This window comes from Octopus sinensis, linkage group LG23 (assembly GCF_006345805.1).
Source record: "Octopus sinensis linkage group LG23, ASM634580v1, whole genome shotgun sequence".
In the NCBI taxonomy this organism is placed as follows: domain Eukaryota; kingdom Metazoa; phylum Mollusca; class Cephalopoda; order Octopoda; family Octopodidae; genus Octopus; species Octopus sinensis.
The window spans coordinates 29,790,833-29,815,096 of NC_043019.1; the positions used below are offsets into that span (position 1 = coordinate 29,790,833).

General features: G+C 36.4%; 2 protein-coding genes across 3 annotated transcripts in view; one reads left to right on the forward strand and one right to left on the reverse strand.

Moving 5' to 3' along the window:
- LOC115223476 (dnaJ homolog subfamily C member 21) overlaps window positions 1-24,264 on the forward strand; it is a 55,334-nt gene that overhangs the window by 16,000 nt on the left and 15,070 nt on the right. Inside the window, exons 8-10 of the mRNA XM_029794074.2 lie at window positions 1,922-2,034; window positions 4,226-4,307; window positions 7,032-7,241. Coding sequence (XP_029649934.1) covers window positions 1,922-2,034; window positions 4,226-4,307; window positions 7,032-7,241 — 405 coding nt within the window. The remainder of the gene's footprint in view (window positions 1-1,921; window positions 2,035-4,225; window positions 4,308-7,031; window positions 7,242-24,264) is intronic.
- Window positions 5,940-21,942, reverse strand: LOC118767623 (GATA zinc finger domain-containing protein 14-like). 2 transcript variants are annotated; one of them, XM_036512503.1, is made up of 2 exons: window positions 18,583-21,942; window positions 5,940-6,822 (listed from the first exon to the last, which is right to left on the reverse strand). In XM_036512503.1, the coding sequence occupies exon 1, from the start codon at window positions 21,935-21,937 to the stop codon at window positions 18,644-18,646; it is 3,294 nt and encodes a 1,097-aa protein (XP_036368396.1). In that variant the 5' UTR covers window positions 21,938-21,942; the 3' UTR covers window positions 5,940-6,822; window positions 18,583-18,643. The 2 variants fall into 2 exon arrangements, with proteins under 2 accessions (XP_036368396.1, XP_036368395.1); XM_036512502.1 differs by lacking the exon at window positions 5,940-6,822 and adding an exon at window positions 6,893-7,225.

The window sequence follows — 24,264 nt, forward strand, 5'->3', positions numbered from 1 at the left end:
GTGAACCAGATGGCTGCACCAGGCTCCAATCTGATCTGGCAGAGTTTCTACAGCTGGATGCCCTTCCTAACGCCAACCACTCCGAGAGTGTAGTGGGTGCTTTTACGTGCCACCAGCATGGAAGCCAGTTAGCTGCTCTGGCAACGATCATGCTCAGATGGTGCTCTTAGCGCTCCACTAGCACGGATGCCAGTCATCAAATTTGATTTTGATTTCACTTGCCTCAACATCTTCGCAAGCAGAGTTTAGTGTCCAATGAAGGAAAGGTACGCATAAGTGGGCTGGTTACACCCCTGGCATAGGCCAATATATATATATATATATATATATGTATATATAATTCTATCGTTTTCTAGGCACATGGCTCAGTGGTTAGTGTTGGGCTCACAATCATGAGATAGTGAGTTTGATTCCTGGACTGGGCTGTATGTTGTGTTCTTGAGCAAGATACTATATTTTACATGTTGCTCCAGTTCACTCAGCTGTAGAAATGAGTTGCAACATAACTGGTACCAAGTTGTATCAGCCTTTGCCTTTCCCTTGGATAACATCGGTGGCATGAAGAGGAGAGGCTGGTATGCATGGGCGACTACTGGTCTTCCATAAACAACCTTGCCTGGACTTCAGAGGGTAACTTTCTAGGTGCAATCCCATAGTCATTCATGACCAAAAGGGGTCTTTTACTATCTCTTTGTATATCATCATCATTAAAGTGGAGGTGCATGGCTTAATGGTTAGGGTGTAGGATTCATGATTGTAAGCTTGTGACTTTTGATTCCTGGACTGGAATGTGCACTGTGTCCTTGAGAAAAATGCTTCATTTCATATTGCTCCAGTCCATTCAGCTGGTAAAAAGGAGTAATCTTGTGACGGACTGGCATCATGTCCTAGAAGGAATGTGTATATACTCTTTACTCTTTTACTTGTTTCGGTCATTTGACTGTGGCCATGCTGGAGCACCACCTTTAATTGAACAACTCGACCCCGGGACTTATTCTTTGTAAGCCCAGTACTTATTCTCTCGATCTCTTTTGCCGAACCGCTAAGTGACGGGGACATGAACACACCAGCATCGGTTGTCAAGCAATGCTAGGGTGACAAACACAGACACACATACATACACAAACATATATATATATACATATATACGATGGGCTTCTTTCAGTTTCCATCTCCCAAATCCACTCACAAGGCTTTGGTCGGCCCGAGGCTATAGTAGCAGACACTTGCCCAAGGTGCCATGCAGTGGGACTGAACCCAGAACTTTGTGGTTGGTAAACAAGCTACTTACCACACAGCCACTCCTGCGTCTACATATGCCAGAGAAACTAGAAAATCAGCCCTGTGCTCCTTATGGAGTAATGTGAACTAACCATCATCATTTTAACATCCACTTTTCCATGCTTGCATGTGTTGGATGGAATTTGTTGAGGTAGATTTTTTTCCCCAGCTCACCTGTTTCCAAGTATGGTAAAATTTCCACATGGCCAGGCATGTTGTCTGGGAAGACTGGAAAATAAAGACACTGCTTGAATGTTGATGAAAGACATTTCCTAGCATCACTTAAAATAAAAATATTTTTTTTTGCAGATTGTTATTGTGTTATTGCTTACATGTTTCTGCATAAATACGAACCATCCTTTGTCTCTGTATTGTTCTAAATGATTTTGTGACCCTTGTCGCCAATAAAGAAAGAATTAATAAAAGGCAGTGGATTGGTAGTCATTAAGGTTCTTTACAATCTGAGTTCAAATCTTGCATCAGTAAACTTTGCCTTTTGTTCTTTCAAGGGTCAATAGAATAAAGAAACACCCAAGTTTTGGGATCAGTATAATCGACAATTTGCTTCTTAGTTAAAAATAATCATTGTTATTAAATATATTCATAATATTTTTATATACCTTGCTTTTTGTTTCTTCAGATTGCTCGAAAATTATCAAGAGCCAGAGTGGAGTGCCACGTCGAAGGTAGAGAAAGAAATTAAAGAATTAGAATCACTTCACCAGAAAGAGTTTGGTGATAAATTTTCCGAAGGTGATTTAAGTTTAATTATTATTACAAAGAAAGAAACAAAAAGAAGATACAGAGAAAGATTATTAATTTCTGTAACCTGTTTGTTGTTATTTAGTAATACTACTACTAATAATAATTATTGATGTCACAGTAATGTCCCAGCTGAAGCATCACAGGGGGGTGGGGGGTGGCGACCCCTGTTGTACTCTTTCACTCCAACTTTCTCTCACTCTTTCTTCCTGTTTCTTGTCCCCGACTTCCTACACAACCGCTGAGCCTGGATGCGCATTCATCCATCCATCGATGCTCTCAGTGTTGGGGGTTGACCTGCTTTCTCTTCTGCAGGTCTTACGAATAGCAAAGACCTCGTTTCGGACTTCTCCCATCTTGCGAGCTCTGGGGCGAAGACAACAGCAGCTGAAGCATCAAAAAGTAAAACTTACTGTATTCAGTTTGGGTTTCCATCACTGTCCCCACTTGTGGCTAAGAATGTTGGGTAATAACTAACAGAATAGAATTACAAATACAAGCATCTGAAAAAAGGTTTCTCCTGAGGATCTCTGGGGTTATGCTACTTGACAGGATGCGTAGCTCAGAGGTCAAGAAATCTCTCCTGGTTGAGTCTCTACTTCTCTGCATTGAAAGGTCACAGCTCCGATACTACGGATGTGATTAAAATGTCACAGAAAGGAATTGCAAGAGAAAGTTTTCAAGCCAAGCCAACAAGTAGGAGACTTAGGGTTAGGCCAAGAATGAAATGGTTGGATAATGTCCATAAGCTCAGGAATCCAACCAGAAAGTTTAATGACTATTGCTCCTGATAGGACCAAACGGACACAGTGCCTGAGGACTCTACCATCATAACCTTCCTGAGAAGGCAATGGTGAGCTGAGAAAGTGGCTAGATTGATGGAGATAAACCTCACCTGAGGTAACCATGTAGAGGATGTCAGCTATACCATTTAGTTGATGTCACTTGTGTTTTTTTCCCCCCCTTTTTTCTCTCCTAGTATAACAATGCAACTCAGTTCAATGTTGTTGACTGTGTTTTACTTAAAGCTACAACTTTAGAATCTGCCAAGTGTAATCTCTCTTCAGTATTTCCCATTGATAATGGCTAAAGAGCTAGAAATACTGCATCTGGAAATCTGATAGGGAACAGTACTGGACAGATATGGTGTTTTTACACCTTTTATCATCAGAGTTTTTTTCTTCCCATGGTAACTACTGTAAATTTGCCTTTAAATGTTGAAATACGTCAAACATTTTAATTTACCCAAAGTTCACTTATGCCTAAACACTGCTTGGTGCTTCCATCTTCCTTTTCTCTTGGACTTTCCTCCATCTTCTGTCTCTGACGAAGAGCTTTCTTTGCTTGAAACGTAAAACTACCTTTCTTTCCTTCCCTGGGCATCTGCTAATACTTTGCATGTAACGTGACCTCACGTTGTTGTTTTTTTGGGGGGATTATATATACATATATATATATAGATATATGTGCGTGTGACAGGTTTCTTTCAGTTTCTGACTGCCTACCAAATCCACATACAAGCCTTTGGTTGACCCGAGGCTATAATAGTACCTATAGTAGAAAGAATTATCATCGTCGTCGTTGGTGGCGGCAGCGGCGCCCCGAGGTCAACTTTGCCTTTCATCCTTTCGAGGTCGATAAATTAAGTACCAGTTACGCACTGGGGTCGATGTAATTGACTTAATCCGTTTGTCTGTCCTTGTTTGTCCCCCCTGTGTTTAGCTCCTTGTGGGTAGTAAAGAAATACATTATTATTATAATTACTTTGTTCATCTTGTACATGTGCTTGTGTATTCATCTTTATTTTATTCAATTCTAGAAAAATTGTAGCATGTCTTTGACAATTCTGGAGCATATTGAACTTATTTTATGCATACCTATGGCCCACCCTGTGTTGTACAAAATTGTATACACACACACACACACACACACATGTTTAACCCTTTAGCATTTAATTGACCATATCTGGCCCAAATATTCTATCTGTTTTATGTTGAAACTAGCCAGATCCAGCCTCTCACACCTGCTCTACAATGTCACTCTAGAAATAAATCACATCATCAAAATCTTGAAGCTACAAGATAATGCATGATTATTCAATACAATGTAAATAAATAAACATTATATTTGACAGAAGCATCTGTATGTTAAAGGATTAATTTCTTTTTTTTCTTTTTTTCAGATCTCTCCTCTGAAGAAGATCCAGATTACGCTGGTGACTTATTTTGTGTAGCATGCAATAAAGCTTTTAAAAGTGATAAGGCGTAAGTACATCAATTTTATGAACTAGAAATAACGAATGAATGAATGATCTGTTTGTCAAAACTAGTAATTTTGGCAATAAAAACAGTAAAATCAATATCTCTTTATATATAAACGGCAACACATTCAGGGGTAGAAAAAAAGGGCCTTAATGTTGATATTACTGTATATACTTGTGGATGTCAATTTTTTTTTCCACATAAATATGACATAATAACCAGCATGTGACTTATCAGATGAACATACAAAAACTCAATATAAAATATGTGCTGCATTGTAAATAGTACATAAAATAATCCTTTTTAGAAATGGTGAATCTTGAAGCAGATAAAGCTATAAATAATAGCATGTAAATTTTGGGTTAAAAATCCCTTTGGATAGAAAATGTCAGAGGCTGCCTATGGGACTTGAACCCACATCATCTGTAAACATGAGAGCTGTTCTACCATTGGACCAAAGTTGTCCTTCAAATTTCTGTATTTATTTTAGAAACTTGACTCTTATCAGCAAGAATTGTATGTTGTTGATATCATAATAACTTATAAACTTTGGGAATGGAAACATTTCTTTTAGGAGTGGTGAATCTAGAAGTAAATAAAAACTATAAGTAATAGTGTGTAAATATTGGGCTTAAATCCCTTTGGATAAGAAAAAGTTGAAGGCTGCCCAAGAAACCCAAACTCACATCTATAAATATGACAAAAATAATTTCATGTTCTGAAACTTTCTAAATTGTTGTGATGCAAGTCCATAAACCTTTTGTTTTTAGCTTCATACTGTAACAGCACATTTTAATTTTAATTTTTATGCGCCAATCAAAATGTAATGATAATTTCTGAATCCTATAATTTGCTTTAGGTAGACAAATTTTTTGAATCTTTTATTCTCAAGACAGAAAAACCAATTAAATTTTGTTTGTATGCATTATTATTGCTCCATATTACAGAAGTAGAACAGACCACGTCATTGTGTTGTATATATATATATATATATATATATATACGATATATGTTCTCTCTAATGTGTTGAATCTCACACTAAGTGGATTCCTTATGTGTATAAATATGCACTATATCGTATAACTAATATAGTCTTCTTGACTAATTTTTTGGCACGTTAGACCACTGGAAATGTAAATTTTGATTGAATATTTTAAATTTAATTAAATTCCATTTCCCTTTGATATGATTATATATATATATATATATATATATATATATTATTCATATGTAATTTGTTCACCTTGATATGTATGCATCCACGCATGTTTTACACCAGAAAATATATTTAATATCAATTGAGATACAGAATAGATGGTTTATACACACCAGCATAGTCAGAGCATGATAATTATTTTGTTATTGTATATGATTAGGCCTTTAGCATTCAGATTACTCTGTCAAATGTAATGCTTATTAACTCACTTTGTTTTCAATTAATCATGCATTATCGCATAGCTTTGAGAGCTCAATGATGTGATTGTATATTTCTGAATGACATTGTAGGGTAGGTGTGAGAGGTCAGATCTGGCCGGTTTGAACATAAAACAGGTTGAATGTTTGGGTTGTATGTGGCTGGTTTAAATGCTGAAGGGTCAAATAAATAAATAAACTAGAATCATTACACATAAAGAATTAAGAATTCACTTAGATGGGTTTAATTTGTTAAGAGCTACAAAACAGATATGGTTTACATGTTTGATATGTTGTGATGAAAAATACAATGTTTAGTTTTGAACATTTTGATAGAAATTTCATCCAAACGTATTATAAGCAGTATTAATTATTAATTAACACAGCCTGTGATATATATATATATGTAAGTCAAGTACTGAACCAAGAATGCTGTATGCAAAATTGGGGGGTAAACTATACATGAGTATATATGGTACATAACATCTGTCCTTTTCCCATTGAGAATAATTATCATATGAAATGAACAGTCTTTGGTTATAGTCCATAATCTTTAGACTCTACAACCTTGTATACTTCCGTTAAACCAATGATTTTATTGCCTTGAAAAATCAGCTTTTTTTTTTTTGCAACTTTATTATATTTGTTGTTCTTCCAATTTAAAAATATTTTTTTTTGCTTTTCAAACTTTTTTTTTTATTGCTGTGTGTTTTATCCTCCTTCCTTTGTTTTGTGTTGATCAATCAAAAAAAATCTATCGATCGGTAACCAGCAAGATTATTATTGTTTTTGTTGTAGGTTGGGTATTCTGGATATATGATAGGTGTTGTTCTTAATTGTTGTGTAGCCCTGATCAAGCAACTACAATAAAAGGTCTCTGTTCTCTTCCTTTGTATGTCTGGCACTACATTGTCCAGAGTGTACTTCCTTTTTAAAGATGACAGTTGGGATTTGGCTGATATCTCTAGCAAACTGAATGACCATGTAGAGGCTTCTCCATTGGTTCATATTTAAAAAAATATATATTCTGGTCGGGTGTATTGATAAATAAGGTTGAGGTTTTTACTTCAGTTGTGATCTGTTTGGTAGCAAAATCTCACATTTTCTTTGTCCACCAGTGAAATTTGTTATATTATATATATATAAAAAAAAAACAGAAATAAACAAAGCAAATGAGAACATTAAACTAATTTTAATAATATTAATAATAATAATAACAGTAATATTATGTTACAATAGTATTTACATTATAATAACATAATATTAATATGATTGTCATTACATTAATTAATTAAAAGCATCTTTATTCTTCAGATTTGCCAATCATGAGAGGTCCAAAAAACACAAAGAGAACGTCATTTTACTGAAGCAAGAGATGGAGGAAGATGAGGCTGCAATGGTGAATAGTATGACAGAGAAGAAGAATGATAGCTCAGAAGCCTTATCTGACATTCCAGTGGATGATGAGGATCTTGACTTAAACAGTGATGATATTGTGGAAGAAACCTCTGAAAGAAAACAGAAGTAAGTCTTAGACGAGTTCTTAATTGTTTAAAAAGGCCTTTCTACCAAACTGGGTGAGTTTCCCTGCAATGAAGTAAGCATATATTAAAAAAAACTTACAAAGGCCTTTCATAATTATAACAAATTTTGACCACTTTAATTAAAATCAACATAAAAAAATAATAAAATAACCAAAAATACATAAAATAAAAAAGAAATAATGATTCCTTATATTCAATCTTGATATACCATAAATCCTCGAGTATAATATGCATTTTTCCCCCAAAATTTAAAGGTCAAAATCCCTAGTGCTTACTATATACAAGGTTAAAAATGGAACTGTCCAACCCTCAAGGGGCTACACACAGAGGGGACAAACAAGGACAGACAAACGGATTAAGTCAATTATATCGACCTCAGTGCGTAACTGGTGCTTATTTAATCAACCCTGAAAGGATGAAAGGCAAAGTTGACCTTGGCGGAATTTGAACTCAGAACGTAACAGTAGACGAAATACCGCTAAGCATTTCACCCGGCGTGCTAACGTTTCTGCCAGCTCACCACTGTTTCCATCTATCAAATTATCCCCTCAAGTTACTATAATTAGAATAATGCTTTCAAATTTTGGCACAGGGCCAGCAGTTTTAGGGGAGAGGCTAAGTCAATGACATCAACTCCAGTACTCAACTGGTACTTATTTTATCAATCCTGACAAGATGAAAGGCAAAGTCAGCCACGACAGAATTTGAACTCAGAACATAAAGATGAACAAGATGTCACTAAACATTTTGCCTGGTGTGCTAATGATTCTGCCAGCTTGCTGCCTTTATAATAATAATAATTATAATAATAATCCTTTCTACTATAGGCACAAGGCCTGAAATTTTGGGGGAGGAGCATAATCAATTACATTGATCTCCATGTTTCACTAGTACTTAATTTATTGACCCTGAAAGGATGAAAGAAAACTTGACCTTGGCAGAATAATCTCCTTATATTTTTTATATATTTGTATATATATATATATTTATGTATATTTGTCTAAATCATGTAGTAGGGAGTGAAGGGAGAGGAGAGAAAACAGTAATTCAGTGAAGGAGAAGTAGTGAGAGTAATGGCCATGACTGAGAGGGAGTGAGAGAAAGTAATAACAATGAGAGAGAGGAAGTGGCAAAGAGAGTATTGTGTATCTTCTACTATAATAATACTCTTGTGTATTTCTCCGTCACAACATATGAATGAGAACGGAAAGGATGATCCACCTATGGAAGTGGGATGGTGAAAAGTCAACGGTGAAACAAAAATCAAACAGTGCTTCAACTTTGTGTGAGTGTATGTGTGTGTGTGTGTGTGTGTGTGTGTGTGTTTGTGTATGTTTACTGAGAAATATACATAGAAAATAGAATTACACATATATATACATGTACATACACATATATATCATCATCATCGTTTAGCGTCCGCTTTCCGTGCTGGCATGGGTTGGATGGTGCAAGTGGGGTCTGGGAAGCCAGAAGGCTGCACCAGGCCCAATCTGATCTGGCTATATATATATATATATATATATATATATATAAAAGACACACTTATAAAGGAAGGAAGCGGGCTGTGACAAAGTATAGAAAACCATGCTCACTACAGACTGTGCTACTCATACATATACTTGTATACATATGCGTGCACACAAACACACTCATCCAGAGTTCAAGCACCGTTTGATTTTTTTTTTCACTTTTTTGTACCCTTTTTGTACATAAAATACTACAATTATCCATCATTTTTTATGGCACGGGGCCAGCTAGCAATAATAATAATAATGATGATAATAATAATGCATCTATTGTCTACAGTCTTCAGGTGCTTTGCAACTCATAAAAAAAGTAGCCCTAAAGGGCATGAACAGTACATAGAATAATGCATAGGAAGTGAACTGTGAATAAGTCATTTAAAACAAATATAAAATGGGGACATCAGGTGCACTGTTGGCAAATTTCAGGGAGCATGGAAGTTTTGAAGGATGTAGTGTCCCAACAGTTAACAATTAATGTAGGTGGTTTATTCCTTGCCTAGGCAATTTTGAACATGTAAAAGACGTTTCACGTTAACAGGTGTTTGACATATGGAATTCAAAAAGGTGCCCAAGGTTGTTGCTAGAAAGATCTCACAACATCATAAGCGGAAAGTGTAACCTCTCGAAAGAGCTGTTCTTCACTCCTGCTCCAGAGCATCGGCTGCGGGGTCATTCCGAAAAGCTCTATCTGCGACGATTTCATCTCAATCGAAGGAGAGGGGCTTTCTCCGTCCGGGTTGCGGATCTGTGGAATAAGCTGCCGGACGAGATGGTGAAGATGCCGATGACCGCTCGGTTCAAAGTCTCTCTTGATCAGAAATGGCCTGAACTCTTTGCATGAACATCCTCCCTGTACATAACTCCATGTCCCCCTACATGGCCTTGCTTTTTGCTTTTTGAGCCAAAAAATTAACTAACTTAACTAACTAACTAACTAAATCAGTTGCTAAATGTCGGATCTTTAATGTGGCCATGCCGAGGGAAGCAGGATGTTCAGAGTATGTAGAAGGCACTTGTCTAAGATATTGCAACAAGCTGTGGGATTGTTTCAGTCATTTGACTGTGGCCATGCTGGAGCACCGCCTTTAGTTGAACAAATCGACCCCAGGACTTATTCTTTGTAAGCCTAGTTCTTACTCTATCATTCTCTTAACACAGACACACAAACACACACACACACACACACATTTATATATACGATGGGCTTCTTTCAGTTTCCGTCTACCAAATCTACTCACAGAACCATGTGGTTAGTAAGCAAGCTACTTACCACACAGCCACACCTGCGCATATATATATATATATATATATATAAAGTTAATCCAAACAAGAAAGCACAAAAAAACACAACGCGAGGACGTGGAACAAATATAGTATTATTGGACGCTCAGGAAAGAACGTTTCGAGTGGAGCTCTTCGTCAGAAACTAAGAGAAGGAAAGATCCAGAGAGGGGAAGACAGAGGAAAAAAATCGCCAACGGTACACATGCGGTCACATTTTGAATGTTTATATATATATATATATACACACACATACCAAACAGCAATAGTTTGATAGTAATGAGCAGATATGAAAAGTTTGATATAGAGATTGTAATAACTTCAGTGAGAACAGCTAGAGTTTGATCATTTAAGAAAAATGTGCTTTCAGGTTTATATTTTGCATTTTTAGGTAATGAAGTGGGTGTTTTTTTTTTTTTTGTATTTCCATCATTACATTTTTCATTCACTTTTGAATTACATTTCATTATTTCATCTCCTAATAATGAAATAGACGGCTCAATTAATTGATAATCCTATTTCTTTGTTGCCCACAAGGGGCTAAACATAGAGGGGACAAACAAGGACAGACAAAGGGATTAAGTTGATTACATCAACCCCAGTGCGTAACTGGTACTTAATTTATCAACCCTGAAAAGATGAAAGGCAAAGTCGACATCAGCGGAATTTGAACTCAGGATGTAACGGCAGACGATATACCACTAAGCACTTTGCCCGGCATACTAACATTTCTGCCAGCTCACCAACCTAATTAATTGATAATCTTATCGACAACAATTTGTCTTTGAATTTCAGACATTTAAAATGTTCCGATATTCGAGTTTCAGCTTGAGGTTGGTAAACCTGCAAAATCATTACTGTGCCAAACAAAATACTTAATGGCCTTTCATCTGACTTTAGCATCATATAGTAATTCTGATTGTCACTCCGTTACTTAGCCCATCCATAACACTTCCGTGTGATTAGTTGAAGGGGTGGGTAAGGTGGTGGTGAGTGAAATGTGTATTTTTTTTTTTTTAACTAAGTTTTTGGATAAAGTTTTCAGAAAAAGCCCAACAAGTTTACCATAAATTCCACAAAATATTCACAGGACCTGCTAATTCAGATTATTCTGTCAAATGTAAAGCTTATGTATTCACACCATTTTAAATTAATCATGCATTATTTCATAGCTTTGAGATTTAATTGATGTGATTGTTTATTTTAAAAATGATACTGTAAGGTAGCTATGAAAGATCACATCTGACCAGTTTGAAGATAAAACAGATAAAAAAAATTTTGGCCAGATGTGGCTGGTTTAAACACTAAGGGATTAAATTTCACCAAGGTAGACTTTACCTTTCACCTTTCAGGGTTGATTCAATCGACTAGCCTCTTCCCCTCAAAATATTCAGACCTTGTGCTTATTATAGAAAGAATTACCTTAACCGACTACTCTCATCATCATCATCATCATTTAATGTCTGCTTGTGCCCATTGTCGAAAGAATATTTCATTTCGGAGTTTGTCTTGTCAGTTTTCCTTCTAAAATTGTTTGAATCATCATCATCATCATCACTACCACTAATCTCACCATGTTTTATAGTACAATAATCCCTTGCTATATCGTGGTTCACCTATTGCACATTCAGTACATCACAGTTCACCTATCACACACTCAGTATATCACGGTTCACCTATTGTGCACTCAGTACATCACTGTTCACCTCTCATGTACTCAGCACATCACGGTTCACCTATCGCACACTCAGTACATCGTTGATTTTTCTGGCTAATATATGTAAATTTATATTGAGGACTCCTAAGTATATCCAGGTTTCTGTGGCTGATAGGTATTTATATTTTTTAAGATTTTGATTATTTCTGTAGGAGGTTTTGAAACATAACACCCACGATAGTTGAGAGATTACTGTATTCTCAAACAATTTCTGTGGGCTATAAGATAAAAATATATAGTTGTGGAACAAAGATGACAATTATTGTTGCTTAGCCATAGGTCAACCCTTGAAGTATCTAGGACTAGCTCCTTCTGAGTCATATAGACTCATGGGGCCAGTTTGTCCATTTTCCGTGATGCATATTCCACCCCACTCCATACCAGACAGAACACCAGTCCATTGCAGAATCCCTCGCTTTTGCCAGCTGAGTGGACTGGAGCACTGTGAAATGAAACATTTTGCTCAAGGACACGACACATCACCCAGTCCAGGAATCAAAACTTCAATCTTACGATCATGAGTCCAACACCCTAATCACTAAGCCATATGTCTCCACTATCTAGGACTTCCTCATCTAATATGCCTTTTCATTAGCGAAAGCGAAATCGAATTGAACCAGCCAGGATCCCTGGTCTGGTGGTACGTAAAAAGCACTATCCGACTTGTGGCCGATGCCAGCGCTGCCTCGACTGGCTTCCGTGCCGGTGGCACATAAAATACACCAATCTGACCGTGGCCGTTGCCAGCCTTGCCTGTGCAGGTGGCACGTAAAAAGCACCCACTACACTCACGGAGTGGTTGGCATTAGGAAGGGCATCCAGATAAGACTGGAGCCTGGTGCAGCCCCAGTCGAACCGTCCAACCCATGCTAGCATGGAGAACGGACGTTAAACGATGATGATGATGATGATGATGATTACTTGAAGTGGTAGGCTGGAAATTTGAGGGAAATTTTGGCTCCTATTCATTTCTAACATGTCAGGCAACTAACTAATTACATACAATAATCTCATGTCAGTAGTCTTGTTGATTCATACATAGATTATTAAGCTGTTGTTTGAAACTCAACTTGAAATAAAAACAAGTTCTTACATAAAACTATTGGGATCTCTATGTCATTCACATAATATCAATGTTTCTGTTGATAGTTTTATTTAAATATCAAACATTGTAGCACAAGTTGTCTTGAGTATATTTGTAACATTGTAACGAAAGTGGAGGTTTTGGAGAAGTTTGTATTCAAAGGAGTAATAGTGAAAAATTGACAATATTAATAATATAGAAAACGTATATTAATCCAGCAAAAATATATACTGAAAAATACTAACATTATATTAGAAATTAAACAGTTTTGTTATTAATATATATGTATATATATTGTTAATACCCACACTGAAACCATGTAAAATTTGTGTGGTTATATATATATATATATATATATATATATATATATATCTGGGACGTAGTCAGTCCACCTGTGCATACCTTCCTCCTTGTGATACTTGTGAAGGCCTGTTGAGGCAAGTGAAAATCAAAATGAAATCAAAACAAATCAAATCAAATCAAAACAAATCAAAATAGATGAACATTAATGGAATTGTATCTTTGTGGTACCAGTGCCGGTGGCACACAAGAAAACCATCCGAACGTGGCCGTAGCCAGTACCGCACCGACTGGCCTCCGTGCTGTGGGCACGTAACAAACACCATCCAATCGTGGCCGTTTGCCAGCCTCATCTGGCACCTGTGTCGGTGGCACATAAAAACACCATCCGAAGACCCGGCAAGGCTAGTCAGGCCATAACCTGTGGCCCCTACCTGGGACGTAGTCAGTCCACCTGTGCATACCTTCCTTCTTGTGACACTTGTGAAGACCTGTTGAGGCAAGTGAAGATCAAAACAAATCAAAATAGATGAACATCAATGGAATTTGTATCTTTGTGGCACGTGGCACACAAGAAAACCATCCGAACGTGGCCGTAGCCAGTACCGCATCGACTGGCCTCCGTGCTGTGGGCACATAACAAACACCATCCGATCGTGGCCGTTTGCCAGCCTCATCTGGCACCTGTGTCGGTGGCACATAAAAACACCATCCAAGCGTGGCCGTCTGCCAGCCTCGTCTGGCACCTGTGTCGGTGGCACATAAAAAACACCATCCGAGCGTGGTCGTTTGCCAACCTCGTCTGGCACCTGTGTCGGTGGCACATAAAATCACCCACTACACTCTCGGAGTGGTTGGCGTTAGGAAGGGCATCCAGCTGTAGAAACACTGCTAGATCTGACTGGACTGGTGCAGCTTTCGGGCTCCCCAGACCCCAGTTGAACCGTCCAACTCATGCTAGCATGGAAAGCGGACGTTAAATGATGATGATGATGATGATGATATATATATATATATAATTATTATTATTATTGTTATTATTAGTGATAGAAGCAGTGTTTGTTCAAATTAGTGATCTGTATACATACTGAAAGTGTGTATATTAATGAAAGCTTTCTAACTTGAGATATTCATCTCAAGAAAACATCTCTCATATATTAAAAAACAGAAAAATATCAGCAGCAGACACACACACCTGTGTGTGTGTGTATGCTGCTAGCCAGCTCCATGTCAAATTGTCCAACCCATGCCAGCATGGAAAATGGACATTAAACGATGATGATGATATATATATATATGTATGTATGTATAATAAGGGATAACCACTAAGTGGACATCCAATATGCTAGAAGATCATCTACGATCTAACCACAAAGAAAGAATGTTCTTTAGAGAACATTCTTTCTTTGTGGTTAGATCGTAGATGATCTTCTTCTAGCATATTGGATGTCCACTTAGTGGTCATCCCTTATACGCATGTTTTACAATTTTTCTGAATTTTCAGATTTCTCTATATGCTAGGCTACTGGTTTTAAATCGATGTTAATTAAATTAATATTCAATTTATCACCCTCATTATTTAAATTGTATATATATATATATATATATATATATATATATTATATGTATGTATAGGTGTGTGTGTGTGTGCATATATAAATATATATCTTGTGTCTAAGGGGTATTACTGTGCCTCTTGCCAGACACAAAATTTGTTTCAATGCACAAATTCATATCAAGAATCTTGCAAACCAAAAACAAAAACAATGCACACACATAAACATGTATGTATTGTAAAATATGCCCTAGAAGTATTGTATTTATTGCTTTATACACAAGTGATTTTTTTCTTTCCCTAAATTTTATGCTATGTACCACATTGATTGCTAATCTCTGATTGCTGTGAAAGAAAGATTAATTAGGATGAAGTCAATGGTTAATTGTCCAGGAGTAATGATTATTGATTTTCCTTGGGAGCATGATTGCTGATTTTCTCAGGTTTTTGTCTATTATTTATATTCATCTTTTGACAAATAGAAACATTTTTCTTACTGTGTTCATATATTAACCTTTTTGATACCAACCCACCTGAAATGGCCCTTGGTTCTGTGATATAGATTCCCCATTTTAAAGAGGTCTAATTTAAATCCTTCATCAAAATTTCTTGTCAATGCTTTAAGATAAAATATGAGCTTAATAATGATAAAGGCAGTATATCTCAACAGAAATATAGCAAGAAAAGAGTTAGAGATATCTAAATTAGAATCATTCATCAATTGTTAATTTTTTAAAGGCAAAATTTGATTAATAAGGATATAGTCATTTTACTAAATTCTTTATTATTTTCAAATTAACTGAAGCAAAGGCAGTGTATTTCAACAGAAATATGGTAACAAAAAGTTTAAGGAGATCTAAGTCAAAACCTTTAATCAAAATTTCTTGTTCATTTTATATACCAAACATGAACTTAATAGTACTCTTTACTCTTTTACTTGTTTCAGTCATTTGACTGTGGCCATGCTGGAGCACTGCCTTTTAGTCAAGCAAATCGACCTCAGGACTTATTCTTTGGAAGCCTTGTACTTATTCTATCGGTCTCTTTTGCTGAACCGCTAAGTTACGGGGACATAAACACACCATCGGTTGTTAAGCGATGTTGGGGGGACAAACACAGGCACACACACACATATACGAAGGGCTTCTTTCGGTTTCCATCTACCAAATCCACTCACAAGGCTTTGGTCAGCCTGAAGCTATAGTAGAAAACATTTGCCCAAGGTGTCACGCAGTGGGACTGAACCTGGAACCGTGTGGTTTGTAAGCAAGCTTCTTACCACACAGCCACTCCTCTGCCTATATTTTTAATGATAAAATTATTTTACTAAATTTTTTATTTTCAACAGAAACATGATAACAAAAAGTTTAAAGAGATCAAAGTTAAAACCTTCAGTCAGTTATTAATTTTTTAAAGAACTTAATGATAAAGTTATTTTACTAAATTCATTATTTTCAAAATTATAAAAAAAGTCATCCATTTCTAAGTATATTGGTTGCTGTAGTATGGCTTTAGCTGCAATGGGCTAAAATATAATGAAGAACTTATTATTTCTGATAGAATGATTGGTCTGTGTTTGATTTTGTCTTTTGATGTTAGTATACATTTACTGAAATTCTCAAATTGATCAGATTTGAAGCTCTGCTTATTAAAATGTCATGTTTTTATATTTATATATATGTACAATCAATACAAACCTACCTACATACATATATATATGTGTATACACACACACGCATGTACATGTGTACATTACATATGTACATATCTATATATGTATATATATATGCATGCTAGCATGGAAAACGGACGCTAAACGATGATGATGATATATATATATATACATATGTGTATTTATATATGTATATATATATGTATGCATGCATGTATGTATGTGTGTGTATCTATCTATCTATCTATCTATCTATCTATCTATCTATCTATATATATATATATATATATATATATATATATATAGTGTTAGAAGTTGAGGAAATACAATTTATTTATCAATTATTTCTTCTAAGTACATTTTTTTTCCATATAAAGGAAATTAATTAAAACTAATGGTGTGTTCAGTGATTGCTTTTATGTGTGTGTGTGTATATATATATATATATATATATATATATATGTAATGCCTGTGTGTGTGAAGGTTATCAGCTGTTTGTTGAAAGAAGGCAGGAATTCAAGCATTTTTAGAAAATTTATTTGCTTGGCTTGGGGCGGGGGTGGGTGCAATGAATAGAAGTGAGAACTAATAAATAAATTATATTTCTCCAACTTTTACTAACTTTGTATTTATTGTTATATATAATATTTGTACACCACTATGGACAGTGTCATAATATATGTTTTTGTGTTCCATTTAATTTTGAAAATAATCATGAATTTGCAGTTTAATATTGACAAAAATACTTAATTTTTTTGGCCAATATTAAACTGGTTCACAACATAACTCAAGAAAATGGTCTCAGAGAAAATTGTAATGGATAGTTTTAATTGAAAAATGAATACTTTAAAAGTACGATTGTCTATAATCGGTGCGTGGCTTAGTGGTTAGGGTGTCAGCATCATGATTGTAGCATTGTGGTTTCGATTCCTGGACCAGGCGACGCGTTGTGTTCTTGAGCAAAACACTTCATTTCACATTGCTCCAGTCCACTCAGCTGGCAAAAATGAGTAATGCTGTGATGTTCTGGCGTCCCGTCCAGCTGGGGAACACATACGCCATTGAAACCAGGAAACGGGCCCATGAGCCTGGCTAGGCTTTTAAAAGGGCACATTATTTATTATTACAATAGAATTAGATTTGAACTTAGATGAGTCGGTATCGAAAGTGTTAAAATAAGGTAATGGCATTATCTCAAGGCTATAAGTACTGTTATGGAAAAAGTGTGTAAAATGTATCCCTGTAGTTATAGGTGCATTAGGAACTATCCCTAAAGATTTGAACAGATGGATTGAGGAAATAGGTATAAAACCTAGTTTAGTGCAACTCCTGAAAACAGTGTTATTAGGGACAGCTAGGATACTTAGGAAGGTTATTGGCATCTAAGGTTACTTGTATCCTGATGTTGGGAATTTTGCTTTCCCACCAGTTTAATCTATTGTGCATATATAAAGTAATAATAACAACAGTAATAATAACAATAATAATAATAATTTCAAATTTTGGCACAAGAGAAGCAGTTTTGGGCTTGAGGGTAAGTCAATTACATTGACCCCCAGTGCTCAATTGATATTTATTTTATTGACCCTAAAAGGATGAAAAGCAAAGTTTACCTCAGCGGCATTTGAACTCAGAATATAAAGACAGATGAAATGCCACTAGGCATTTTGCCTGGTATACTAATGATTTTGCCAGCTTGCCACCTTAACCCTTTAGTGTTCAGATTACTCTATTAAATGTAATATTTTTTTACTCAAATTGTTTTTAATTAATCCTGCATTATCTTATAGCTTTGAGGTTTCAGTGATGTGATTGTTTATTTTTTGAATGTCAGTGTAGATTAGGTGTGAGTGGCCAGATATCACCAGTTTGAATATAAAACAGGGGAGAATATTTGGGCCGGATATGGCCGGTTTAAACACTAAAGGGTTAAAATACTACTACTACTAATAATAATAATAACGATAATAATAATGATTCAAAATAATCATGCAAGTTTTAGATAGTTGAAAAGAATAGATAACATGGTACTGTAGGCTACAGGTAGCAAACCCTTTATACATGCAAGACTCCAAAAATTCCAACAAAACTGGAGTTAAAAATAATAATAATAATAATAATAATAATAATAATAATAATGATAATAATAATAATGTGTGTATGTGTGTGCTTCAGTAACATACCTTGTGTTGGTCATTCATGTTAACAGCTGGGCAGAAGCTAACTCATCAGAATGCAAATATCTTAATACATAAAATTATTGATGTTTCTTCTCTCAGCACTGTCATAATGTGTGTTGTTATTTTTGTTGCTATTGTTGCTGTAGTTGTTGTTGTTTTTGTTGTTGCTGTTGGTATTGGCATTGCTCTTTCGCTCATCTCTTACTTCTCCACTGTCGTTGTTGTAATAGGCGTCGGTGCCAAATATCTCATCTTGTTCGTCTGAAGCTGGATAGGCAGTACCTCTGGTGTGCGATGTGTAGCTGCTTTCTACTCGGTTGCTTCTTCCAATATCGTAATATTGGTTGTTATTGTAATTGTGCTCTGCATTGTATCCACTTTTGGTATTATATCTGCTGAATGGTAGATTATGCATCCTCTGCATAGAATGGACATTTGACCTGCTGTTAGATTGGATCATATGTCTACCTCTTTTCGACCCCATATTGTAGTTTGGTTGACTGTTGTAATTAGAGAAAGGGTTGTTGTTGTAACCCCTGTTTTGATTGTGATAGTATCCCTTTGGATTTGTGTTGTAAAAGGGTTTACCAAACAATCTAGACTCATAGTTTAACCGATCAAAACCTTTGTCGTAACCCGAGTGATCCGACATTGTGCCATATCCAAATCGATTGGATGTTGTATCATGAATTCCTCTATTCATCACGTCAAAATTGCGACGTCTAAAATCCCTATTAAATCCTTGTCTGTTTGAATTAGGTAAATTAGGTAAATACCTGCCAGGATTGCTTTCATGCCTTTGATTTATGTTGTAGTTTGGTCTGCCATAATTCATGTTCTGTTTGTCAGCACTTTGATTTTCATCTGGATCTATTCCTGAATATATCGGATTCCTTTGATTGGCAGCCATTTGAATCTTGTGCAGCAACAAATTCTTGTCGGGATATTCTTTGTTAAACATAAACAATTGACTGTTGACCGGGTCGTGGTAATCACCATGATAACTTCTGCCGTTGTTAGTTGGTGCTTCTCCAGATTCTTCCGAGTCTTTGTCCCCTTGTGCACTGTTATCGGCCAAGGTGTTTGATTCTGCTGGATAAAGATCCATATTAAATGCTGGTCTTTCTGCTGAGGATATAATATCTCCTGCTCTTAGTCTTTCCATGTGTCTAACTCCACCGTATTTACTGTGAGACAATGCTGCGCCTTTAGTATCTTCATCACTGCTTTCATCAGATCCATCTTTTTTTTCTTCGTCCTCTGGAATGTTCATCTGACCAGCTTCGCCATCAAGTGGAAAGTCCAAATAGTTTTCTGCACCATATGGAGGGCTTAGAAAACCGTCACCTGGATACATCCCTTCATATCTGTTCTTGTCTATCATGCCATTTTGCACACCAGTTGGCACATTATGTTTGTGATTGTTGCCTTCTTCAATAGGCAGCAGATGAGTCCCGTACTCCTCGCCAACTTGGCCTCCATATGGAATTCCATATCCATCTATACCAGAATAAAGATGCGGGATGCCATGCTCGTCAATTCCTGGGTAGAGATGTGGGATTCCATGTTCATCTACACCAGGGTAAGCATGTGGGATTCCATGTTCATCTATTCCTGGGTAAAGATAAGGTGTTTTATGATCGTCAGTTCCTGGCTGGTTCTGTGAGTTACTTCCTTTCGTGTCTGTTGTATCTGCCTCTTGCTGGCCTTGTTGTTCCTGACCTGCCTGTTCTCCAGTTTCACTCTGTGCTGTTTTAGACTCATCTGTTTCTTGTTTGTTGGTTGCTCCTGATTCTTTATTTCCTGGATAATCTTGAGAAGAACCATCAATTCTTTGAAAAATTGTTAAGTTATCTTGAGAATTTTGCTGTCCGGATCTTGTTTCTGGTTCTATTGTACCCAGTTCATTCCGACTGTCTTTTGAAATCCAAACAATGCCAGCATTACCAGATTTTCCATTTTCAGAAGGTTGATTTTCTTCTGTTTCCTGGCCTTTGTCTGGTTGCAAAGGATAATTCATTTCAGGTGTATAATCAACTCTTGGATCGTGAGCACGAATGGCCATTGGTTGAAATCGCCGTTTCCTTGATAATCCATTTGTTTCTGAGTTTTCATATTCACTACTACGAACAAATGTCCGTTCTTCTTTGTCAGAGACCTCATAATCACTGTCTTTTTTTTGAGGGCCTTTGAAGTTCCTTTTGTTTCCATGCTGCTTTCCAAATAGACGTGAATGAGTATTGAACCTAGTTTTACGGTGTTCATCTGCCTCAGAGCTTTTCTTGGTTCCATGTTCCATTTCATCTGGTTCAGTTCGCTGTCCCGAGCCTGAGCTCTTTTCAGATTTATTGAATTTACTCCAAGAATGACCTGCTGATGAATAACTATCTCCTGCCTCGTATTCTTCATCAGCTTCCTTGGGTACACCTGGTTGTGGAGTTGCTCTTGGTTGTAGCAAAACAAAATTGTCTGAACCTCGGTGTTGTTGCTGTTGTTGTTGTTGTTGTTGCTGTGGCTGTTGTTGTTGTTGTTGTCGTTGTTGAGGTGGTGGTTGTTGTTGTTGAGGTTGAGGTTGTTCTTGAAGTTGTGGCTGTGGTTGTGGTTGTCCTTGACTTTGGGTATCGGCTGGGTTGCTATCTACTTTACGATGTAGTCTAAGTCTCAGTTCTGCCGTGGGACTTGTCGAAGGAGGAGCTGTGCTAACCGTAACAGTTTCGGTAGTTTCCCCAAGGTTTTCTTCTGGCGTGCTCTGCACGTTTGGTGCACTCTCGAAAAGCAGCTCCTGAGGAAATAAAGGTGGTGAATCACTGGCAAACACCATGGGTGTGTCATTGACACCGATTCTTTCTTGTTGTGCAAGGGTTTCAAGAATCTCTGGGCTTAAAAAACTGTAAGCTGCCTGCCGTCTTGCTCTATGCAGTACTCTCCGTTTATTTGTGCCATCAGAATAAAAGGTATTATCCTTAGTAGTTAGGTTTCCACTTAGTTTCTGCTTTCTTGCTCTGTAACTTTTGAGTTCGTTCTTGAGTCTTTGTAATAGTAAGGCGTGTACTTTTACATTTCCAGACATCTTCTCAAATCTATGTTCCAAGAGTTGTAGTAGGTGTTCATTCGAATTGAGCTTCTTGACCAAAAACCGAACCATTGTTTCGAAATTGGTCTCTTCTTCGGCAGACCGTGCTCCTGCATTTGGCCGTGCTGTTATAGTAGCAGCACTATATAAGAGCAGGATCAATCCCAAGGCGAATGCTGTCTCCATTATAATGAAAAATACTGGAAATGTTGTACAGCAGTTACTACTAGACAAGATCTGCCACCTGCTTCTTTCTTCCCCTCTAGCTAGTGGCACTCTGATCATGGTTACTAGACAAGCTGTCTTAAATATCTGGATATATCTTTGTTATTTTACTCTCCCCTACCTTTCACTGTCTCATCATATACCTTTGTCTGACTAAATGACTTCAAAACTTCAAGGTGAAATTAGATACACCGGATATTGTTATAAATAATAGAAAACATCTCAGGGCTTTGTTTTTGCTTTAATTTTATCTTTTTCTGTCTTTGTTTTTTTTCATTTCTTTTTTAAAAATTTTGTCCTCGCTCCATCTTTGTTTTCATTTCTCTCTCTTATATTTTTTTCATCATTGCTATGTTGCTTTTTTTTTTCTTTTTACTTATTTCATTTTATTTTTTTTCCACTACTATTGTCCTCACTCAGTTATTCTTCCTTTCAAAAGTCCCATCGTGTGAAACTTGTTCAACCCTAATTCTTACCTGTATCATTTACATTTACTTACAATAATTGCTGTCACAAACAATGATTGCCTTGTCGTCTGGCATATTCTGTCAAACTCAGAAGAAAATGACTTTCTATCCACCTTGCTATTTTCTGCCTTGTTCATTCCTTCTTTCATTTGTTGTAAAAACTGATTTGTTGTTGCCGTTGTTGTTGCTGTTGTTGTTGTCGTCATCGTCATTGTTCTTGTTCAATTTCTCTTCTCTTATGTTAAAACACCTTACATTTATTAATTTGCAATCAGTAAAACGAATCTAATATAAACAGCCTGACTAATGCATACATCATGTCAATTATGTATGTCAGGAGGGGAGAATGTAATCAAACTGAAGACGAAAACAGTTTGCCAAAATTTCCTCAACCACCCCTACCCATCATATCAGTGGAAGATGAGGGCTTGGTTTTTCTTTGCTTTTTGTTGGGTTTTTTTTTTGGAGGTTTTTTTTTAATAATTTTTTTTCTCCTCCTGTACTTTGTATTTTTAACCTGCATCAAAAAATTATGTTTTCAGTGTTGTTCTTTCTTATATCCAAACAATTTTGCCATGGACTATGCAAATTATTAAATAGCTAGCCAACTTGACATTTGCATCTCTATTGCTAACAACTAATTTCACGAGAAGACACTTACAAAATATAGCAATCTTCATTGTGCAAGGAAACTCATTTTATTTTATTGTCTCATTTTGTTCATTTTAGTTTCTAAGTTTGAACACTTAAACATTTTTTTTTGTTTTTGCTTTCATTCTTTTCTTTCATATTTATCAAAATATGAAATCTTTTTCAGTAATTTTTATTTTATTTTCCACTATGAACATTAAAAAGAATTTTTTAAATGAAAATGAACATGCAATTACCGTTTGAATTCCTGTTTTTGTGTTATTGCATTTTACCTTGGGAAGACTATTTTACGACTTGACTGTTGAGTTCTCTCAAAGGAAATATTCTTTTAAAATCAACAAATGAACAGGTCGTTATGATTTGAGCCAATCCTTATTCAGAGTTATTGCCCATCTAGATAAGCTGAGAAGTTATTTCTTGCTTGCATGTTCTGTTTTGGCATGGTTTCTGAGGCAGGTTGGCCTTTCTACCAACAACCCAACTGAGAGGCACTGGGTGCATTTTAAGAAAGGACCACCTTGAGAGTTGTTCTTTCTCTTTCTCTCTCAAAAAACTAAGGAGAATCTCTTTTCCTTGAGTTGTCTCAATACATTTGTTCTTTTCTTTTTCATGCAGCTGGATGGGAAGAAAGCAAGAGAGAGAGGGGGGGAGTGGTTGAAGAGTAAAAGAAAAGAAGAACCCAAAGAACTGGAGTAAGAGGGTGATGGAAGAGAGAATATTGAGGAATAGAAGAGGGAGGGACAGTCAGCTACATGATGATTGTTGGTAAGCAGATTGAATAGAAACAGCATGAGTAGAGTGATGAAGGCAGAGAGAGAAAGAGAAAGGAGGCAATGTATGACAACAGGTGATAGAGGAGGAAGTAATTTGAGAGAGTGTTGGCTAGCAATGAAAATGGCCCAAGAATTGGAAGTGATTGGAGTAAATAATAAGTGATGGTGGGGAATAATGGGAAAGTGAGAGAGAGATTCAAAAAAGGAGTGATGGTTAGTAATAAAAAATGGCGGTGGTAATAGGATTTGAATACAGACAGATGTGCTGCCATCCTTTGTTACGAAGGCATCATGATAGGAGAGTATTTATTGATAGGTTGAAAGTTGAATCTGTACATTCAGATTTATGTGTAATTTTTTGGAAATCTTCCAGGCAACAAGCCACTAGAGGCTCATGAGTACACATATTGCTGCACTTTCTAGTAGATTTTAGTTTGGATAGATTCAATAATCCATTATCCACTTTTGTATGAATACATCCCCCAGTACTTGTGTA

Coding starts and splice junctions, on each gene's coding strand:
- LOC118767623 (XM_036512503.1), bottom strand. CDS start 21,937: ATGATCAGAGTGCCACTAGCTAGAGGGGAAGAAAGAAGCAGGTGGCAG.